At 31.8% G+C, this 21,146-nt stretch overlaps 1 protein-coding gene across 3 annotated transcripts in view; it reads right to left on the reverse strand.

The window, feature by feature from the left end:
* cno (adherens junction formation factor afadin) overlaps positions 1-21,146 on the reverse strand; it is a 941,963-nt gene that overhangs the window by 26,909 nt on the left and 893,908 nt on the right. For all 3 annotated transcript variants that reach the window (XM_072540541.1, XM_072540540.1, XM_072540539.1), the window contains 3 exons: positions 16,566-16,761; positions 13,336-13,749; positions 12,932-13,264 (listed from right to left, as the gene is read on the reverse strand). In XM_072540541.1, coding sequence (XP_072396642.1) covers positions 12,932-13,264; positions 13,336-13,749; positions 16,566-16,761 — 943 coding nt within the window. The remainder of the gene's footprint in view (positions 1-12,931; positions 13,265-13,335; positions 13,750-16,565; positions 16,762-21,146) is intronic.

A 21,146-nucleotide genomic window follows, 5' to 3' on the forward strand; every position in this document is an offset into this window, starting at 1 on the left:
AAAAGCCTTAAAGAAAAATAAAGAAATACATCTGAGTTTTATAGACATGGAAAAAGCATTCGACTCAGTCAAAAGAAAGGATGGGAAAGCCTAAAGAAGAAACAAGTAAGTGAAGAACTGATAGAAGCAACAAAGAGTATATACATGAAAACAACAAATACAGTAAGAATGTTAAATATACAGTCAGAACCATTTGAAACAACCCAAGGAGTTAGACAAGGGGGAAGTCTCAGCCCAGTACTATTCATAAATGTAATAGATGAGATAGTGAAAGAATGTAAGAAAACATTCAAGAAATACTGCATCGGTTGGAACAGAATGCAAATGATAAATGCTGAGATGTGTATATTTGCAGACGACATAGTATTAATTGCGGAAACTGCAGAAAAACTGAAATACAACTTAGAGAAATGGAACCTAGAAGCAAGCAAATACAACTTAAACGTAAACAAAAAGAAGACTCAAATAATGAAAATATCAAGGAAACAAGGGACGGAAGATCAAATAGAAGTAATGATAGACCAACAAAAAATAATACAGACAAATTCATACAAATACTTAGGAACAGTAATCAACAACAAAGGAGACATCGAGGATGACCTTAACAACAGAATGGAAAACACAGGAAAACTATTCCAAGCACTAAATAGAGGATTCCTTAATAACAAAGAAATATCAACAAAGACCAAGATGACAATATACAAAACAATATATAGACCTACAGTGACATATGGAGCAGAAAATTGGATATTAAACAAAAGACATCAGAGCAGAATTCAGGCAGCAGAGATGAAATACCTCAGAAGAACGATAGGAGTAAAAAGAACTGATAGAATCAGAAATGAAGAAATAAGAGAAAGACTCAAAATCAAACCGATACTCGAGTCAATCAAAGAGAAAAAATTGGCATGGTTCGGACATCTAACCCGGATGGACAATAATAGACAAGTTAAAAGAGTGTGGGACGCCAAACCAATAGGGAAGAACAGAAGAGGAAGACCCATTAAAGAATGGAACAGTGACATCTCGCAGATACTACAGAGTAAGGGTAAGACTTGGCAGGAAGCAACACAGATGGCATCCAATAGGAAGGAATGGAGAAAGTTCGTTAAGAGCTAGAACACCTCAGAAGACCGTCAAATAGTGTAATGTAATGAATTGTATGTTAAACGGCCCAACACCGAAAGGTACAAATGGGTCTACTGATTAAGTAAAGTAAAGTAAAGTATTAAGACGTAGCGAGAAACAAACTACATACATTCAAATTAGTTGATGTGAAAAGAATGTTGAGGAAGCTTTATCGAAAGTCGCTGCAGAAAATTGGAAACTATGTAGGTACACATACAGCATGCAAAAAGGAGGAAGAAAAGTTAGGGAACTTAGATTTCTTAGTTGACTAACGCTTATTAGAAACCAATTATCATTGCACCAAACAACCAATTTCATATTCATATGATGATTATAAACACGATATGATATATATTATCTGAACTGTGATATTTATTTTTATTCGACCTAAGGATAACAGAATATAGAAAATTCAAATATTTGGTGAGTGAGAATAATTGATAAACAGGAAAGAAATACAAAAGAGACTACTAAAAGTAAGTAGTGCAATGGTATAATGTTCATGACCATTGGCATTGTATGCTTGTAACACTTGGACAATGAATAAGAAAGATGAAATGAAAATAGATATCTAGAAAAGGAAATTACTTTGAAGATACAAGTGATACAGTTTATTCATCTTCTGAAGAACTTGTGTTATTGTTATCATTGCCAATTGGAATTATTAATGGCTCTATTACATCTATGCCATCTATTTAATTTACACATTTTTTCCTCCACTTTGAGAATGTGATTAACACAATTTTGCCAATGTGTTGTGGTTACAATCTCGAGAGCTTGTAACAGGAGTTTTTTTACTTCTATAAGTTTAAATGTCGTGTTTTTAAGTGCCACACATTTTTCACCTGGGCCCAAATTTTCTCAATGGGATTCAACTCGCAATGCTATGGAGGCAGCCGCAGTACAATTTGACCATTTGTTTTAGCTATCTCATCAGTTACATACATATTATACTTTTCTTATTTACACGTACCAATTGTAAAAGTTCTGAACTAACCATCTACATATCAAAAGGAATGTTTTTTATTTGTAACCACTCTTGCACATATTTCTTTGTTGATGATGTTTTCGGAATTTTTTCTACTTTTCGGCTGTGATATGATGCATTATCCATTACAATGATAGCGTTTTTTGGTAATTTTTGCAAGATATTATTAAACCAATTTCCAAAAACAGATGCATTCATTTCTTCATCCTCTGTCTTTCTTCCCTCAAAAAGTAAAACCCCTTCATTAACAAATCCTAACTCCGATCCAATATGTAAAACTATGAGGCGTTTTCCTTTCCCTATGGGTTTTTCAAACCAGTAGACAGCCCCTCAATGAATGCCTGAATGGTTTTGTATGGCACAGTCTACCCACACTTTATCTTTGGTGTGACCTTCATTTTGACCCATGTTTCGTCAAGGTAATAAATGGGCCTACCTTCACTTCTGTATCTTTGTATCTCCGTCCGGCTCGCGGAGATAAGAATACGGCCGGGGTCAGAAAGCCCTGCCTGTCGTAAGAGGCGACTAATGGGTAGGAATAGGGAGGTGGAGAGCCGTCGCTAGAGGTGTCGGGTTTGTAGAAACGCACACGGTCGCTTCGGCGACACGGTCACCGGTCTACACTCCTAGTATCCGAGACGAGACTACTCGTGGGACCACTCTACTCCCATTCCAAAAGAGCCTGGTGAGGTTGAACGAGCTGGGCCCGTAAATACCTCTCCTGACCTTGGTCAGGAGGGGTGTGGACACACCGCGCCTGACGGCGGTGGTGCGGTGTAGGTGCCCCGGCACGTACCCACCGGGAGATCCAAGAGTGGTAGAGGAGAGATCCTCGGCGGCGACCTGTCTACGTGTGAGGTGGAAATTCCTCCGCCTGCCGAACCTACCCGCCCGTAGTGTGGGAGTAACGGGTAGGCAAGGTACTCACAACACAGGTACTACGGGGAAGGTGGAGCCCCCGCGGGTTGCGTGTGCTAGACGTGTCGTGGTAACCCTACGGGGTACCCCCACAGGGGGACCCACGGGACGTCTTTGGTACGCGCCCCGTGGCACCTTCACTTTGGTGTCGGACTCGTAGGGGCAGAGGTTTCGCTAAGAGCGTATGCCGAAAGGCCAGGAAGCTCAGGGTCCGGCCAAGTCTTTACTTGGAGGGCACGCCATTTTAGCAATGTATCTTTGTATAGAAGTTAGGTAATTACGTCTACATCTGATAACATCATCACGTTCAATGAGAATACTTGTTCGACTTCTCTTCAAGTACCTACAAAATAATAAAATGTTACATTTAGACCAGGGCGGATCTGTGAAAAAGTCTTTTGGATATAAATTGTTTTTAGATATGAGAGGTGGCATATTATTATGGCATTCGTACATAAATAAAACAAAGATAATTAAATTTCCTATGATATATGAGTGGTTAAAAATGTCTTCCAACCATTTAGGTTGTACTTAGGTCCTTCGTAATTGGTTTAGAAAATTTTTATAATCTAATTAAACCGTCCACCAAATTTGAAATTTTTTAAAAACTTTTAGAACAAACATTAGTCCATTCAGATGTTTGCAATTTTTTTTTAAATATAAAGACGCACTCTACCGATCTAATACACTTTACAGAATTGAAATCGTATTATTTAGGCGGTCTCGTATGTTTTAAAGTTATAAACAATTTTTTTGCTTATAAACAAATAGAATGTTGAAAAAACGATAGTGGAACAGACTCCGAACAGGTTCCTGAGATACAACCGGTCAAATTTGACCGGTATTTGCGACAAAGCTATAAACAGTAGGATGGGAAGTTTTGAACCATTACCTTATTTTTTCGGTTCTCTTTCTCTATACATTTTTTATATGTTTAAAACACTCATAACATATAATAATAAAAATGTTATGTTTGTTGCATATATTTAAATTTGTATTACAGATGGTAAGAGAATAAGAGAAAATAAAAGAAGAAGAGAACCGCAACCGCATGATGGCAGAAGGTTAAGGTTAAGATTCGTAGTTTTTAGTATTATCAAAGAATATAGACGCATATATGCGTCTATATTCTTTGGTATTATATTCTTTGATTATACTTACATACATATTAAAATACAGTAGTTTCATGTAATATATATATTTCACTCTACACTACATACACAGTACACAGCAATTGGCGACAAGGATTAATAAATTTTTACTTTTACGTACCATACAATAAGTGAAAAACGATAAATTATGGAAGCCGCAACTACCAGTACATTACAAATTCATTCTACATTTACAGTGGCATCGTTTAATGAATTAGTTACAAAATGGTCACGATGGGTGAAACGCCTGGAAGGAGCTTTTAAAGTTTTTAAAATAGATCACAATATGAAATGATCTTATCTATTACATTATATGGGTCCTGAAGCCTATGATACACTATGTGACAAGTAAGTACCAGAGGATAAAACATACAATGAAATTATTAAACTAATGGGCAATTTTTATAATCCTGCCCCTTTGGAAATTGCTGAAATTTACAGGTTTCAAACCAGAAAGCAAGCCGAAGGAGAATCAGTGCAAGAATTCTTACTAGCATTACAGAAGACATAAAAAGAAGCAATAAATTGCAATTTTTAAACATATCTAAAATCTGTGATAAAGAACCAATTTGTCTTTGGATTACGTTAGAAAAGAATATAAGTAAGACTATTGGAAACAAGGAATCTAGACTTGGATCGAGCAGTAGAGATTGCCAGTAGTTTGGAAACGATCAGAAAAGGACAGGAATCAATTAAATTACAATAATTCAATTAATTTTTTACAATCTAATAATTCTAGATCACATTGCTCAAAATATTCAAAACTCAATAAGAGTAAACAAAATACTAATAAAAGTTCAAATGTAAATTCAAGTACAAATATTACACATTCTAGTTCAAACACTAAAACATGTATATGTTATCGTTATGGGGATGCTTCTCATTTAGCCACTCAATGTAAAATGAAAAATTTGGTATGAAATTTTTGTAAGAAAAGAGGACATTTACAAAAAGTTTGTTTGAAAACTAAAAACATAAATGCTGTTGAGGAAATTTTAAATGTACATTCAACTAATTCAAAAGATAAATCTTATATACTAAAACGCTAAGCCCTTTTCTTGTCCACCACTTTACTCAAAAACCATATTAGATAATTAAAATATTTTTTCGGAATATTATTAGTATTACGTATGAGATTGTCAAGATATACTTTTGGTACAAAAATTCACTTCCAGTTTTGAGATGACCGGAAGTTAAAATTTACTTTAAGTTTTAGACCCCACAATGTATATTATGGATCGAAAGGTCTCGTCGAGACGAATCTAAATATGTACTTCCGGTTGCAATCCAACACCGGAAGTGACCCGAAACGCGCATAAAACGTCAAGATAGAGCAAATCTGACACCGGATTCGTGATCAGCATGCAAAATTAACTGCCAAATGATATCCATGTCGACATTTGATGAACTAAAAATTGCATTCCGGTTTTGAGGTCGACTTCCGGTTTCGTTTTTATTAGTCAAATCAATAGAGAATTCAACGTATAGTTCAAAAATGTAAGTTCACGAAATTATCATTTATAGTTTTTGAGTTATTGATAAAAATATTTTTACTTCCGGTCATTGTATATATTGTATATTTTTCTCGCAAAATAAAAATTTCATTTAAAAAACTCGATGTCGAGTTGGTCCGCTAGTTTATTATTAATTTGTAAGTGAATAACAAACCAATACAGTTTGAAATCGATTCAGATGCTGTAGTCATTATTATTAACAAAAATGTATTTAATGAGAATTGTACTGACTTACAATTACAAAATACTAATATAAAGTTAGCTACTTACTGTAAAAATGAATTATATGTTTTAGGTATGGCTTTGGTGACAGTTGAGCATCAGAATAAAACTAAATCCTTGAAATTATATAGTTGATGGTGAAGGTCCTTCATTGGTTGGGAGAGAGTGGATACATTCATTAGATATAAATTTACACAATGTGAACAGTCTCAATTGCAGAAAAGGAGTTACAACAATTGTTTACAAAATATAAAAATTTATTTGACAAATCTACTGCACAATTTTCGATTTCTGATACCAAAGTTACACCTACCTTACGTAGATATTCAAGAATATTATGTAAACCTATTGTAAAAATGAATTTGTAAAAATATTCATTGTCAAGGAAGAAAATGATATGTTTGATGCATATATTTAAGTTTGTTTTACAGATAATAAGAGAAAAGAAAAGAAGGGGAGAACCGCATGGCAGAAGGTTAAGGTTAAGATTCATAGTTTTTAGTATTGTACTTACATATTAAAATAAAGTAGTTTTCAAGTAATATATATTTCATTCTACACTACATACACATTACACAACAAAAAACAATCGGTATTGAGCGATTATTTGGTATAAAAATACCAAAAATTCAAGAAAAAAATAGATCGAAGAAAGTTTAATTTCAAAGTTCAAAATCGGTATACATAAAAAAATGCATTTTTTCAGCTTCCAATCGAGCAATTTTCTTCATTTTTTTTAATCCGAAGTAACTCGAGTAGAGCCAGCTAAATAGCGCATTATCAAACTCCAAATATGTTTTAATTTTATTATAATAAATAAATAATTTTTTTTTACTAACTAACGCACATTTACCTAACTCATTTGAATGGACTATAATTATTTAAACAACCTTTGTTTAAACAAATTAAATTTTTTTGTTAATTTTTTTTACCAGGCGGAGTACTTATCAGTTTCAGCGGTTCTGATTTCGCCCCAGAAGAATACGTCATCTGTGTTTATAATTCTTTGATCCAAAAAGACTATTTAATTAAACAAACATTGTTTAACTAATTATACAGCTTTCAAATAAGACAATTTGCATTTAGAGCGTTAAAAGGTCTACAGCATAGGAAAAAATAAGTAGTTATATTTTGTTAATTTATTTTACATACATACATTAAAGCATCTTAGGATTAATTGTATTGTTATCATCTTAGGATTAATTGTATTGATGGAAATGATTAATGGTATTTATTGCTATTTTGCAAAAAGGGTAATAAATTAAGACATTTTTAACCGCTATTCATATAATAGGAAATTTAATCATTATCTATATTTTATTTTTGTACGACTTTGCTCCAAAATGAATAGTGTTAAAGTTATAAGCAAAGAAAATAGAAAAAAATCGATATTCTCAGTAATTTTTAAAGCTCTTTATCTTCTAATTGAATCCCAATTCAGACATAATATATTTTATGGGTTGCACGTTTTATTGACTATATAATTGTGGCCAACCTATATTTACTTACTTAAAATTGATTTGCTTCAAGAATTTATATAATAATGAACGACACATATTTGGAAGATTTGGGCGGTTGTTTACTTCACTTAAAATTTTATTTAATGTAGGCATTTCATTCTTGAAAAAGAAGCTGTGTACTATCTGGCGTACAGATGTTTTAACTTTTTCATCGTATGTTGCAAGAATAGAAGGTCGACCGCCAATATTTTTAGGACATCTTACTGTTCCAGTCTGCTTATATTCTTTAATTGTTCGGTAAATAGTTGAATTCACAACACCTAAAATTAACACTGCTAATTACTGTAATAAGTCTTGATTTTAACTATAACTATTCTGCAAAACTAACCTGTTGCCTGTTTTATTTTTGCTACCGTGGCTGTTATTTTCATTCCAGAATTATCAATTTTGATTTGTTTATACATGTTTATAATGGATTGTTTTTTATTTGAAGATAAATGACCCAAATCTACTCGGCGTTTTTTAGGTGGAGAAGAATAATTACCACTAGTACTTGGCATTGAATCCATATTGTCATCTTAATAAACTAATAATATAAAAATCTAAAAATATAAGAAATAACGCAGAAATACAAAAAATCGTCGATATAAATTTTGAATTTTAAAATTTCACAAATGTCATTAGTATCAAAATGTCATAATTTAGTAGAGTAAACTTGCCTGCGGTTGGAGCAATTAGAAACAAGCATTACGGCGCGGAAAATTTGAATTACTCCTCCTGGTTAAAAAACAGACCATAGGAAGTACTTAATACTTTCCCGAATCTAGTTATCAGTTGATCAGGCGATATTAAGTGGCCTGCGCGATCTCCAGATCTTACATCCATGGACTTCTTTTTTTTTGCTGACATTTAAAAAGCATCATCTACGATCATCCTGAGGCTGGAGCCCAAAATTTGCATGAATTAAAACACCGAATAAGAGAAGTCTACAATTATGTTACAGCAGAAACTCTTTCACCGGTCCACAGAAGTTTTTATGGCAGATTGGGATATTCTTCAGCCGTAGAAGGTCGAATATTTGAATCATTTCTGTAGGGCATAAAGAATTAATTCTTATTTTATTAGGAATTATTTTTTATTTTCAATAACAGTATATTTTTTCTTTTTATCTTTTAAAGGAAATGCGTTTTTATTTTTGATTCAACCACACAAAATTTTTCACATTATTAAAAAATGATACAAATGCACCGCCTTATAAATGTCAGTGTATTTTTAAAAAGTTTATGTTATAAGAAATGAACCGGGTATACGCAATGAAAACAAAACATGAAAACGCAAATATATATATATATATATATATATATATATATATATATATATATATATATATATATATATATATATATATATATATATATATATGTTATATGAGAAAATATTAACCTTGAACTAGCTTAAGTTCGCCGACTTCAGATTTCATTATCCCATTCCCATAGAAACCGCTGAGCACGCATTAGAACTTTGAACGAACCGTTGGCCAATATTCATGGGAACAACGATTCAGCACTTCATACCAAACCTATAAATTACCATTTTCAGATGCCGGAACCACTCTTAGCTGCAACTTCGACCAGTCCAGTTATTGTAGTAATTTAAATTAATTTAATTTTGTACTATTTATTGTGTAACAAATAAAGTTCTTTTTTTAACGTGATTAGTGATCTAACACACACACACATATATATATATATATATATATATATATATATATATATATATATATATATATATATATATATATATATATATATATATTTCAAATTATTTTCGACCATACTGTTTTAAATATTGATTTACAGTATCAGCTATCGGTCTGTAGGAAATGAAACTTTATTTGTTCTGTCTCAATATTTCGTCACGATTTTGTAACTTCTTCAGGAGAAAACTGTAAATTTATTAGAATAATTAATTATAATATATAAACAAAGTGAATATTTCAATAATTATAACTAGAGACTGGATTATATGCTCCAAAAAAATGGTTAAAATATGAATGCAACATGCACGTAAAAGTAACCAAATATGCCTTTATTATATGCAATATGCATTTATATATATATTAAAAGAATATTATTAAAAGAAACATTTTTTAATTTTTAGAGCTTGAGATTTGGTGAGAAATAAAATTATAGTATAACTTAGAGAGTGTTTATTTATTACTACATTTAATAAAAAAATATAAATGAAAATTCACAAGAAAATGTCCTCGTTCTTGCTGTTACAGTATATAAGCATAAAATGTTCAATATTTTCAAGAGTAATGTTATGCGTGCTATCAGTTAATATGTGTTTATATGAGGAAAACAATCTTTCAACATCACAGGATGTAATTGGCGCAAATCTAAAATTTGACACTAGCGAGAGATCCATATTAATAACTTCGTTAAAGCTTCTATTGATTATGTTATTTATTGATCGCACTAAAGAAAAGCCTTCATTCCGGTTTAAAACTTCACTAAATTTATCTTTAATTTTTTTTCCAATTGTCTCTGAAAGGTTTACTATTCTTTCTTTGACAGAATCAACAATGCAAATAATATCATTTAAAGATCATTTTTGACTTTCTAGTTTTGTAATAGAATTTACAATTATGTCAAAATTTGCTTTTATATAGGACAGTTCATTCTGAACAGAATTCTCACTAAAATATTTTGACATTTCTGAACAGCAATACAACAAGAAGGATCAAAATTTGATATAACATTTTTCATATCAATATAATTATTTGCAAGAAATATGGCACTATTCAACCACGTCCCCCATCTAGTCAACACTGGTTCCAGTGGCAAAGGGATATTAGGCTAGATACTTCTACTCGCAATGGTGCTTTTAAAAATACTTTCTTTACATTGTTGATTAAAGTGTTTACATTTGGAAACTCGAGTATAAATTTCTCTGCCACCCTGTTTAAACCATGCGCTAAGCATGTACAATGAATCAAGTTCGGAAAAAAAATCTTAAGACTAGTAACAGCTTTAACCATGTAGGAAGCGGCATCGCTAACTAGTAGCAAAATTTTTTCAGAAGGTACTTGATTCGGTAAAAAGAAATTTGTCAAAGATTCATTAACAAATCGAGCAATTGTTGCACAGTTGGTTTTTTCTAAACATTTTACGCTGATTAAATACGACTTGTTGGAGTCATCAGCTGAACTGTTTAAAACTCCGATAATTAAATTCGCGATTTGCCGACCCTTGGCGTCAGTAGTCTCGTCGACAGATATCCAGAGATATTCATCTCTTACCCGGCTTTTAATACCTTCAATAACGTCTTTGTAAGATGCCCTCACATATTTCTTGCGAAGAGTTGAAGAACTTGGTACCTGTACTGACTTATTTTCAACTTTACAATATGTTTTCAAAAAATTTTGACACTCCTTCCTATCCAATTTATACAGTGGGATATTGCAACTTACTTACACTTTTTTATACTTACATACTAGATAAAATGAATCACTATAGTTACTTTTACAGGAATTTCCATCAGAACAATCGAAAGGATAACAAGTGAGACAAAATGTTCTTTGAAAAATACTGACAGAGTCCAGTTTGCCAGTCCAGGCAAAAAACGAGTAAGGAGATCAATCATAGATTTGCCGGAATACCAAACAAGAGACATTCGCAGAATAATCTACGATTTTTATAAAACAGACAAATATAGGGTTACGGTAAAAAAATTCATAACGATTTGGATATCACAATTTCACAGACATCTAGGCGACTTCTACGCAAAATGCAATTTCGTTAGAGGAGAAACGAAAACAACCGAAAATTTCTTATAGAAAAAATTGAAATACGAGCTTTGAGAATAATATATCTCGGGCAAATCAAACATTTTCGTACTCAAAATAGGCTAATTGTGTATGTTGACGAGACTTACTTACACAGCGGTCATGCTTCTTCGAAGAACTGGACTGACGAATCAGCAAAGGGATTATTTTCTATTTCCAAAGGTCAACGACTAATAATAGTGCATGCCAGCGGAGACATGGGATTCATTAAGAATGGACTATTAAATCTTAAGTCGGGTACAAAATCAGGGGATTTCCACTCTAAAATGAATGCACATAATTATGGAAAATGGTTACAAGAACGTTTAATACCTAATTTACCTGCTCGGTACTAGTTTTTGATAACGCATCCTATCATAGTATTCAGTTAGAGCGGGCGCCTATCAAACTAAAAAAAAAAAAAATTTACGCGAGCATGGCCATATTCCTTTGCGTTTACCTCCGTACCATCCTGACCTAAACCCGATTGAACGTATATGGGCTACAGTCAGAAATGATGTAAGCCGGAAAAACGTTTAAATTAGATGACGTACAAAAACTGGCTGAGGAAGAGTTCAATAAAATTGATGAAAATGAGTGGAGAAAACGTATGTGACCATCATTAAGAAGGAAGATGAATACATGGACAGCGAGATAGTGGTTGATAACGCCATGGAAATAGCTCCTATTATTATAAATATTGACAGCGAATCTTCCAGTACAGAGTTTTCTTCTGATGATGAAGATGAAGAAAATTAACCATTAGAAAATTATTTTCAGTTACTATTTTTCTACACTTGATACTCGTTTTAGTGTTATAATAAAACCAAAATATCAAAATTAAATAATTACTGTGTTACATTTATTTATACAATTCCCTCCATCCAAAACGTAGTTTTATTTGTTAATTAAATTCAGTCATAATTATTATGGTGTTTGTATGTTAAATTAAAGAGATATTATAAACCAGTGGCTTTCTATTTAAATTGACAAAGAAAAAATAATAACAATTTCATCTTTCTAATGATATATTAAAGCTTGCGAAAAAATATTACTACTTTTTTAATTGTGTAATAATTATTTGAACTATACCGTTACGCCACTGAAACTACTTATCAGAAATAGTAAACCAATAGGAGAATCATGGGGCGTAAACATAATTTATTTTTCAGTGACGTTGTGCGTATTCCGTCGCCAAGTTAACTGGCGTTTGCTGTACACTAACGTCTATCTTTCGAGTAGGGATCAGTATGTTCCGTTAAAGTGGAATCTTTTAACATCGACCTCTTGCCACATCAATTTTATAATTTAAGAATTTCAATATGTAGTGTAAAGGTTATTAGATATTATATGGCTAGTTTCAATTATTATTAAGATGTTTTATTTGTTTATTTATTTATTTGATATATATTTAAATACGTATATCAAATTGTATTTAATTTTCTCAGCTTTCTTCTTCTTCTTCTTCTTCTTAGCCTTCTGTCGTCCATGTTTGGACATAGGCCTCTCCCAACTCCTTCCATCGCTCTCTATCCTGAGCAACATATTTCCAATTTTGTCAGCTACTTTATGAAATAATGAACACAAATTAACATCTTTAATGGCCAATTTTGTACAAATTAGTGGCTGAATGGATCAAGTTATCCAAATCCATAAAAATAAAGCCAATCAAAAATTACACTGATTCGAGTTTCATTTATTTTCATAAGAACTAAACTTACCTTCTCGGTATCCTCATCTCCTTCCTCTGCTGCTTCCATGGCTCTTCTTTGGAACTCTCTCTCTAACTGGAGCACTCTTAGCTGTTCTTCTTGCTGTACTGTCCGGTAAGGTAGCGCCAATAGGTCTCTGATCTGTTGCTCCTGCCACTGTCTAGCGGCCTCCCTTCTCGCTTCCTGTTGCCTCTCTTGTTCCTCTCTCGCCCACGGGTCTCTCGTCGGTTTTGAAGAAGAAGGTCCAGAAGTAGGATAAAATGCCATTTTTGGTGGGTCTTGACTACTCGCTAAGTAGAGAGGGTGAGTAGAAGATGGAGGTAGTTCAGGTGGAACTTCATCCTAAAAAAATTTGATTATACAAAAGTGTCTGCTTTTATCGTGAGTTTAACACCGCCAATGGGTTTATTTACCTTTCTTAAGGGTTTAGGTGCAACAAGCGGGATTTTGTTGTAACTAGGTGACAAAGGATTCGTTTGACCATAAGGTTGGTGCACATACTGAGGATTGATACTTAAATTCTGCATACTCTGTGTAGTCTGAGCCATCGCGTGGTGATTGTAATAATGCTGTTGATTTTGTTGCTGCTGCTGTAGCTGCTGCTGTTGTAGCTGCTGCTGTTGCTGCTGCTGTAGCTGCTGCTGTTGCTGTTGCTGCAATTGCTGCTGTTGATAATAAGTGGTTTGTTGAGACGGCTGTTGAGGATGCTGCACACGTTGAGTATTCTGCCGCCTTCTGATTTCATCTGACATTTCCGCTAGTTTAGCAGTACCACGAGCGTTTCTATCTTCGCTGCTGAGTCTGTGTTGAGTTAGTTGTTCTTGATTCTAGAAAATAGGCAATTACACATTTACCTTTGTATAATTCAAGTTTCCATATTGCTTTGATAGTACGGAATAGCCAGTTCCATACAATTTAACACTATGATTCTTCTATTGGCTGCCATAAACCTTCTTTGAGTGGCATAAATCAACGGAGAAACAACAACATAATGCATAGGACAAAAGTTTTGACAAAATATTTCCCTTGAAATTCCCACTCGATTTTTATATCTAATCTAGTGGCCATGGCAACAACAAATACATCATGGTTTGTTTTTATTGATACATGATAAACTTAATCATTAAATAAATTCAAAATATCGTGCAAAACCTGAAATTTGCAAAAGTATTGCCATATTGGATGGTCGTCCAAACATAAAATTATTATATTAATTTATTCTGAGATCAAAAGGTTAACTACTCAAAGGTAGCTTTATACACAAAAATGTTAAACAAATATGCGTAATTTTAGTATTACTGGCCTGATCTCGCTTCGTGTCATTATGCCAGATAAGGTAATAACGCAAAAATATACCCTGTTCGTGGCCGAAAGCCAGAGTACTGAAAGGTTTTTTTTTATGTATAATACGTATGCAAACATATTCTAACCATTTCCTGCGCGAGATTTGTTGATAATTTTTGTTTATAAACAAATTGGTGTAAAAATGGCGTTTTTATTTTATAATTGAAAAAATAAGGTTTTTAAGTTTTATTGGCATAACTAACTTTTAGAACATGGAAAAAGCTTCAAAATCACGATTTGTAAAAATTTATATACGTATTTGTTGTTTAGATAAATGCAAAAAAAGAGCAAAATTTCTAAAAAAATTATTTATTTATATCTCTTGCAAACATTGTTCTAGGCTTTGAAATCTAGTTCAAAGTTAGGTCTTGTAATGTTTAGATTAGTTAACTTATTTTCATTCAAAATGAAAACTTAATTTGCGCAAAATACTTTTAAAGTGATTATTTGAGTTATTATGTGTATCTGGGATCTGGTATCGTAAGATGAATTCAAAAGTATGAATACTGATCACATCAACGACTAGGGAGCTGTTATATGGGCGCCAATGCCATCGCGTTGATGACGCGGAAAACATGGCGCATAATTTCCAAGTTATACGTAGTTGCGTCGCATTGAAATCACTTTGTCCGCGTTGTCAGTGTTCAAACTTTTTATTATTTTTTTAAAAACTGCAACCGTGGCAACGCTGTGCTTGCCTACGTAAAAGTAACTCAACATAAATGCATATACCTAGTTGTGTATTTATTCTATTTCAATTAAAATAAAGTCCACTATTATTTCGATTTTAAATTGTAACGTTATAAACGTCACATCTTTATTAATTTATATTTTAATAATTATTTCGTTTTAATTTCTTTATTAATTTATTAATTTCTTTATCTTCAGTTTAATTTTTACTATTTTTTTTATTTATAAAAATAGTTGGCGCCCTCTGTTTTTCTCTTCTTCCTCTGTCTTTATTTTTTTTCTCTCTTTCTGTCCCATAGAATAAATATTCGCCCTCTCACTTTTGTTCGGCAGACTATTCTGTTCCGTGTTGACTGACAAGCTAGTTTCATGATATCTATAGCAACATTCTATGACATCTATGCTAACTTCATTCAGTCTCCCACTTTCTGTCAAAACAACTTTTCTGTAGTGGGATTATTTTTTGCCTCTTTTTGAAATTTATAAAAGAAGGCAAAAATTATTATAAGACTCATTTTTATGGTCTACAAATTCTCTTGGGGTAAGTACTTTCATTGTGATATTTATTCTATAATTCTGACCACATTTCCAATATTTGTAACCTTACTTTCTTTCGAAAGCACATTTTTTTTCTGATATATGCATTAGGACTCTTTAACAGAATTTAACTAAGTAGTAACATTCATATTTCATTTTATCCTTGCCATACGCTATTTGTTTAAGTGTAATTTTGTAAGATGGCAAGGAAGTTAAACCTTTCTTTTTGATGTGTTTCTAATGCGAGTTGTTCCTTATCTTTTAGTTTATTGGACATATCAAAACCTTACTGGTTTATTAAACATTTTATTGGATTCATTGAATTTATTGGAAATATTGGTTTACCAACAACTGAATTGACCAGATTGAATTGATTGGCCACATTCAATTTTACTAATCAGGACATACAGCCACGTGTGACTGCAGCTCTCTCTCCAGAAGCCACAACTTCTAATTGGAGGACCCAACAGCTAGAACACACAAGCAGCCCATCGAAGCAATAAGTAACACTTATTAACTGTTAAGCTTTGGCAGGGTTAATTATTGTTTTTTTATTCATTTAAATGTTTGATTAAAATTTGTCTTATTTGATATCAACTGAGAACTCAGGTTCAACCCCTAGTTTAAGACAAGACGAACTCACCCTTGAGATACTAAGCTAGGCAAGGTATAGACGATAAGCTCCCATGGTTGATTGAGGTATTATTTTTACAATAGTATTTCAATTCTCTTTGGTAGTCTTATCGTTACAAAATTCAGTGACCAGCGAACAGTACAGACAGTCAGCGCTACGTATAACTTGATGCGCTAGCAACGCGCACTCGTTGACGGCAATCTCGTTCGTATAAGGTCTCGTAGTGTCATTGCGCAGTTCTTCTTCTTCTTGTGCCACTCCTATCGGAGATTGGAAATCATCAAGGCTATCCTGACCTTGTTTACAGCTGACCTAAAGAGTTCATTAGTGGATTAGGTCAACGTTAACGCGGAGCCGCTGACGCGACGACATTACCGCTAGTATAACAGGACCCTTATGACCCTAAAGAAAAACATATTCAAATTATTGCATACTTACATGTCGTAAATGAGGAAGATCAGTTTGTTTGCTTTCTCGAATATTGCCACTACTAGCATACCTGGTTAGCTCTGACGGTTGTGCGTGTTGTTTGAGTAGATCTTCGCTTTTAGAGCTACGCATTTCGTTATAACGGGATAAGTCGCTATTTTGAATTTGCGCTTCCGATATACGAATATTACCTTGACTTGGGTACCTAGAGTTATATTTATGTATTAAAAGCTAGTATTAAAAATTAATAAAAAAAATATTATTTTAAAATCATATTCTGAAATTGTATCAAATAGCTGATAAGATATTAAACATCTAACGTATATAGATAAGAGCTTTATTTAGAATAATATTTAAGTCATGAAACTTTTTGTAAAGCTAAAAAACATGACTATTTGTAAGTCTATATTGTAATTGTATTTAATATCTAGTATTTTGCTTCATCACTTGAGTCTTTACCCGTAAAAAATTAAACTGGTCCAGGTGTTAAAGGTAAACGGCCATAGACAACGACTTGTGTTTGCTGAATTGGCTCTTTTTTGGAACCGACACTAATTTTAATCGAAAAATCATCTTTAGTAAAGATATTGGCAATTACTGAAGAAAGTGGGGAGTTCATTGAGACACTATTTATTTTTCTCTAGAATTGCTTTTGGAGGATGAAATAAGTGTTAGATATGCAATGTTTAATGATATTTAAGTGGTCTTGCTAGATACTGTTTTTAGTTTCCAGAATGTTTAGGGTTTCGTCTATAGGAATGTATGTAAAAAGTTAAACGATGTCGAAACTTACTAAAATGTCTGAGGGTGCTATAGAGTATTGTTTAAGAAGTTCGATAAACTGAAAATTTTCCACGTTTTAATCCATGTTACACTTCTACAGAGTATAAACATGAAATAGAATTGTAAAATGTAATGTTTATAAAATAAAATGCTTATTGAACATGGCACATAGCCGAAACGTTTAAACAATACTTAGGTATTTTTATTTACAACAGACCGACAAACCCAGGAAATAATATTAATATTAATTGGTTGCTATTTTAACTTATTTATAAATTCAATTGTTTTTGTATTAAAAAAAAAATGTTTTCAAAATTATACTAAAAATTTTCAAAGAAGCATTTTAGGGCATTTTTATATTAATTATTTTTAAGATGTATTAGCAGCAATTTTTATTTACTAAACTAATTTTTCTTTGGCAAGTTAACAAAAAAATTGTTTTTTCTTTCTAGTTCAACCTTGTAAGATATTTTGTCTTTTTTAGCTCTTGATAATAATTGTAAACACAATTGAAAGCTCGAGATATAAAAAAAATATATAAAAATATATAAAATATTAACCAATAGCCCTTTTATTGACTCCAACCCATCCAAAACAGTTATATATTTTTTCCAAACGAGTCACAAGTACTTCTTTTTTCTTATTCTTGTAGAAAAAAAAAATATGGGTTTTTTCGATGACATCCGAAACGATTATGGGCAATCTACAGTCAGAATTCTGAAGGAGTGGACTAGAATTACCATCAAACTTGCTGCTTTACACAATCAAAAGACCTTTTTGTTGAAGTGTAGATCTAATGGATGTTTCCCTGGGCATGTTACAAATAGCCTAGTTAATGTAAATTCCCTTTTACATCATCGGACTGGGAATATTCATCATGATGCTCGGAAATTATGTGACAGGTTTGGAAGAAATATTATTAATTTAGAGATTAAAATCGCTATTTCCACACATTTAATGAATTTAATCGTAGACAAAGAATTAAATACAACACAGAATTTCATAAAATCAAAAAAATACAAATTAATAAGTTCAATAAATTAAAAATAGAAGCTTTTGATAAGATAAAATTTCAAGAAAAATGGTTTAAAAATCTAACATCTATTCATTTTCCTTTTGAAATTAAAAAATTTTTAGCATTAGGACCTAAATTTTCTTTATGTCCTTCCAAATCTGATATTAGAGTTCCTAATTTACTTTCTGATATTGAATCAATAATCAGACCACTTAATGATAGTCAAAAGGATGTTGTTAGATCTAAATGTACAAACGTTATTACAAACTTTTTGCATAAAGAAGTCAAAGATCATTTTTTAAATAAATACTATGTGCAAACTAAACTTTTTCTTAAAAACCATCCTGAAATTTACATTGTCAAAAGCGATAAAGGTAACGTAACTGTTGTAATGTACAAAGAGGATTACCTACAAAAAACTGGAGAACTCTTAAATGATACTAAGTATTACACTACACTTAGAAGGAGTCCTGTTTGTACTTTGCAACAAAAAGCAAATTGTCTAGTATCTAAATTAAACATAAAGAAATTTATTGATAATAAAAAAGCAAAAGAGCTCAAAATTTATAATTCTATTGCTCCACGGTTTTATGCTCTACCAAAAATACATAAACCAACTTTATCTATGAGACCAATTGTTTCATCTTTATGCCCTCCTAATGGACCAATAGCACAGCTTCTCACTGACATCGTAACTAATGCTTATGATTTAAACAACAATTTTTACATTAAAGATTCATTTGATTTTAGTTCTTTCATTAATAATTTCCAATTACCACAAAATTATGTTTTAGTTAGTTTTGATGTAACATCTCTTTTTACTAATTTGCCTTTAGATTTAATCATAAGTAGTGTTGCAAAACATTGGAATGAGATTTCGCAACACACTAATATTGACTTATTACATTTCAAAACACTTATCAACTTTGTTTTTGATTCTAATATTTTTATATTTAATGGTGTCTTTTATAAACAAATTTTTGGTAGTCCTATGGATCTAGTCTTTCACCCATTCTAAGTAGCTATATCATGGATGATGTTATCAGTGATTGTATCAGTAATTGCACTTTTTTCATTCCTTTTATTAAAAGATATGTAGATGATTTAGTTTTGGCACTTCCTAAACACAAAATTCATGAAACAGTCAACATTTTCAATAGTCATAATCAACATATACAATTTACAGTTGAGGAAGAGGTAGATAATTCTCTACCATTCCTTGACATGAGAATTGTAAGAAATACAGACAATATGTTGAAAACCAGATGGTTCAGAAAACCCATATGTAGTAATAGATTTATAAGCTATTACTCTCATCATCCAAATAAGATGAAAATGAACCTTACAACTAAATATCCTATAGACAAATTTGAAAAAACGAATTTAGTATACAGCATTAGTTGTACTCAGTGTGAGGCTGAATATGTTGGTGAGACCGGAAGAAATCTTTCAAATCGCATTATTTCTCACAAAAGTGATTGCAGAATTAAAAAACCATCTTGTGCTTTGGCAGAGCATGTAATCGATAAAGACCATATTATGGATTTTGATAACATTAAAATTTTATGTAGTGAAAGTAATAAATTTAAAAGGACTTTTTTGGAAATGGTTTGTATTAGCAAAAGTGATAATAATTTAAACAAAAGATCTGAAATTCAAAATCTAAGCAAAATTTATAATTATATTTGTTTGGGAAAGTATGTACTATTTCTTTTCATATTTTTAATATTAATATTTCTGTTACGGTACTGTAATGTGATCTAATATAATGCTATGTATTCTAACGACTTTGGTAAAACATATTGTTTCCGGTTATTTCGTAAAATTGCCAAACTGGTTGTCTCATGTAGTATGTTTGAAATGCGGAGAATTTGACTCCTTTGTATTCGGTGTCACAAAGATGCACACAAGTGTACGGTTTCGTATTACGGTCTCAATTACAATACAATAGGGTGATTTATTGATGTACCCTCTTCTACCCAACGGCCAAAAGATTCTTTTCTGACCTGCAATCTAAAGACACTTCATCTCAAGACATCGAACGAGACAGACCTAGTGCGTGATAGGTTCTTCGCCATCGAGCGCCGGCCGGCGCCCCGACGCTCTACCAACGAGATTTCTTTGGCTACGATTCAAATATTTCAAAAGGTAAGTCTTTCTTTGTACAAACATCAATAATGAGTAAGACCAGTTAATTTCCTAATTTATTGACAGTTATATTTGCTATTTTTCGCTAATTGATTTACAAACAAATTATTCCATTTTTTCGTTATTATTATTTATCGAATATCATTTAACCAGCGACCTCATTAAGTTTTATACAAAACAATATTCTTTCTTTATGATTTATATATAAAACTTGTAAAATGTCATATTTAATTCTCCATATATCTGTTACATTTTTTTAGACATCTGTCAACGGTGAATAAATCTTCTTCTTTTTTGTTACTAAACAAAAAAGAATGTTTAAACGAAATTTTATTTTTGGCAATATAATTGTCAAAAATAAAATTTTTAAGTTGGCATTTATGACATTGAGGCTTATTTGTAATTGGTTGCTATTTTAACTTATTTATAAATTCAATTGTTTTTGTATTAAAAAAAATGTTTTCAAAATTATACTAAAAATTTTCAGAGAAGCATTTATTAGATTAGGACATTTTTATATTAATTATTTTTAAGATGTATTAGCAGCAATTTTTATTTACTAAACTAATTTTTATTTGGTAAGTTAACAAAAAAATTGTTTTTTCTTTCTAGTTCAACCTTGTAAGATATTTTGTCTTTTTTAG

Source organism: Diabrotica undecimpunctata, chromosome 8 (genome assembly GCF_040954645.1).
Source record: "Diabrotica undecimpunctata isolate CICGRU chromosome 8, icDiaUnde3, whole genome shotgun sequence".
Classification (NCBI taxonomy): domain Eukaryota; kingdom Metazoa; phylum Arthropoda; class Insecta; order Coleoptera; family Chrysomelidae; genus Diabrotica; species Diabrotica undecimpunctata.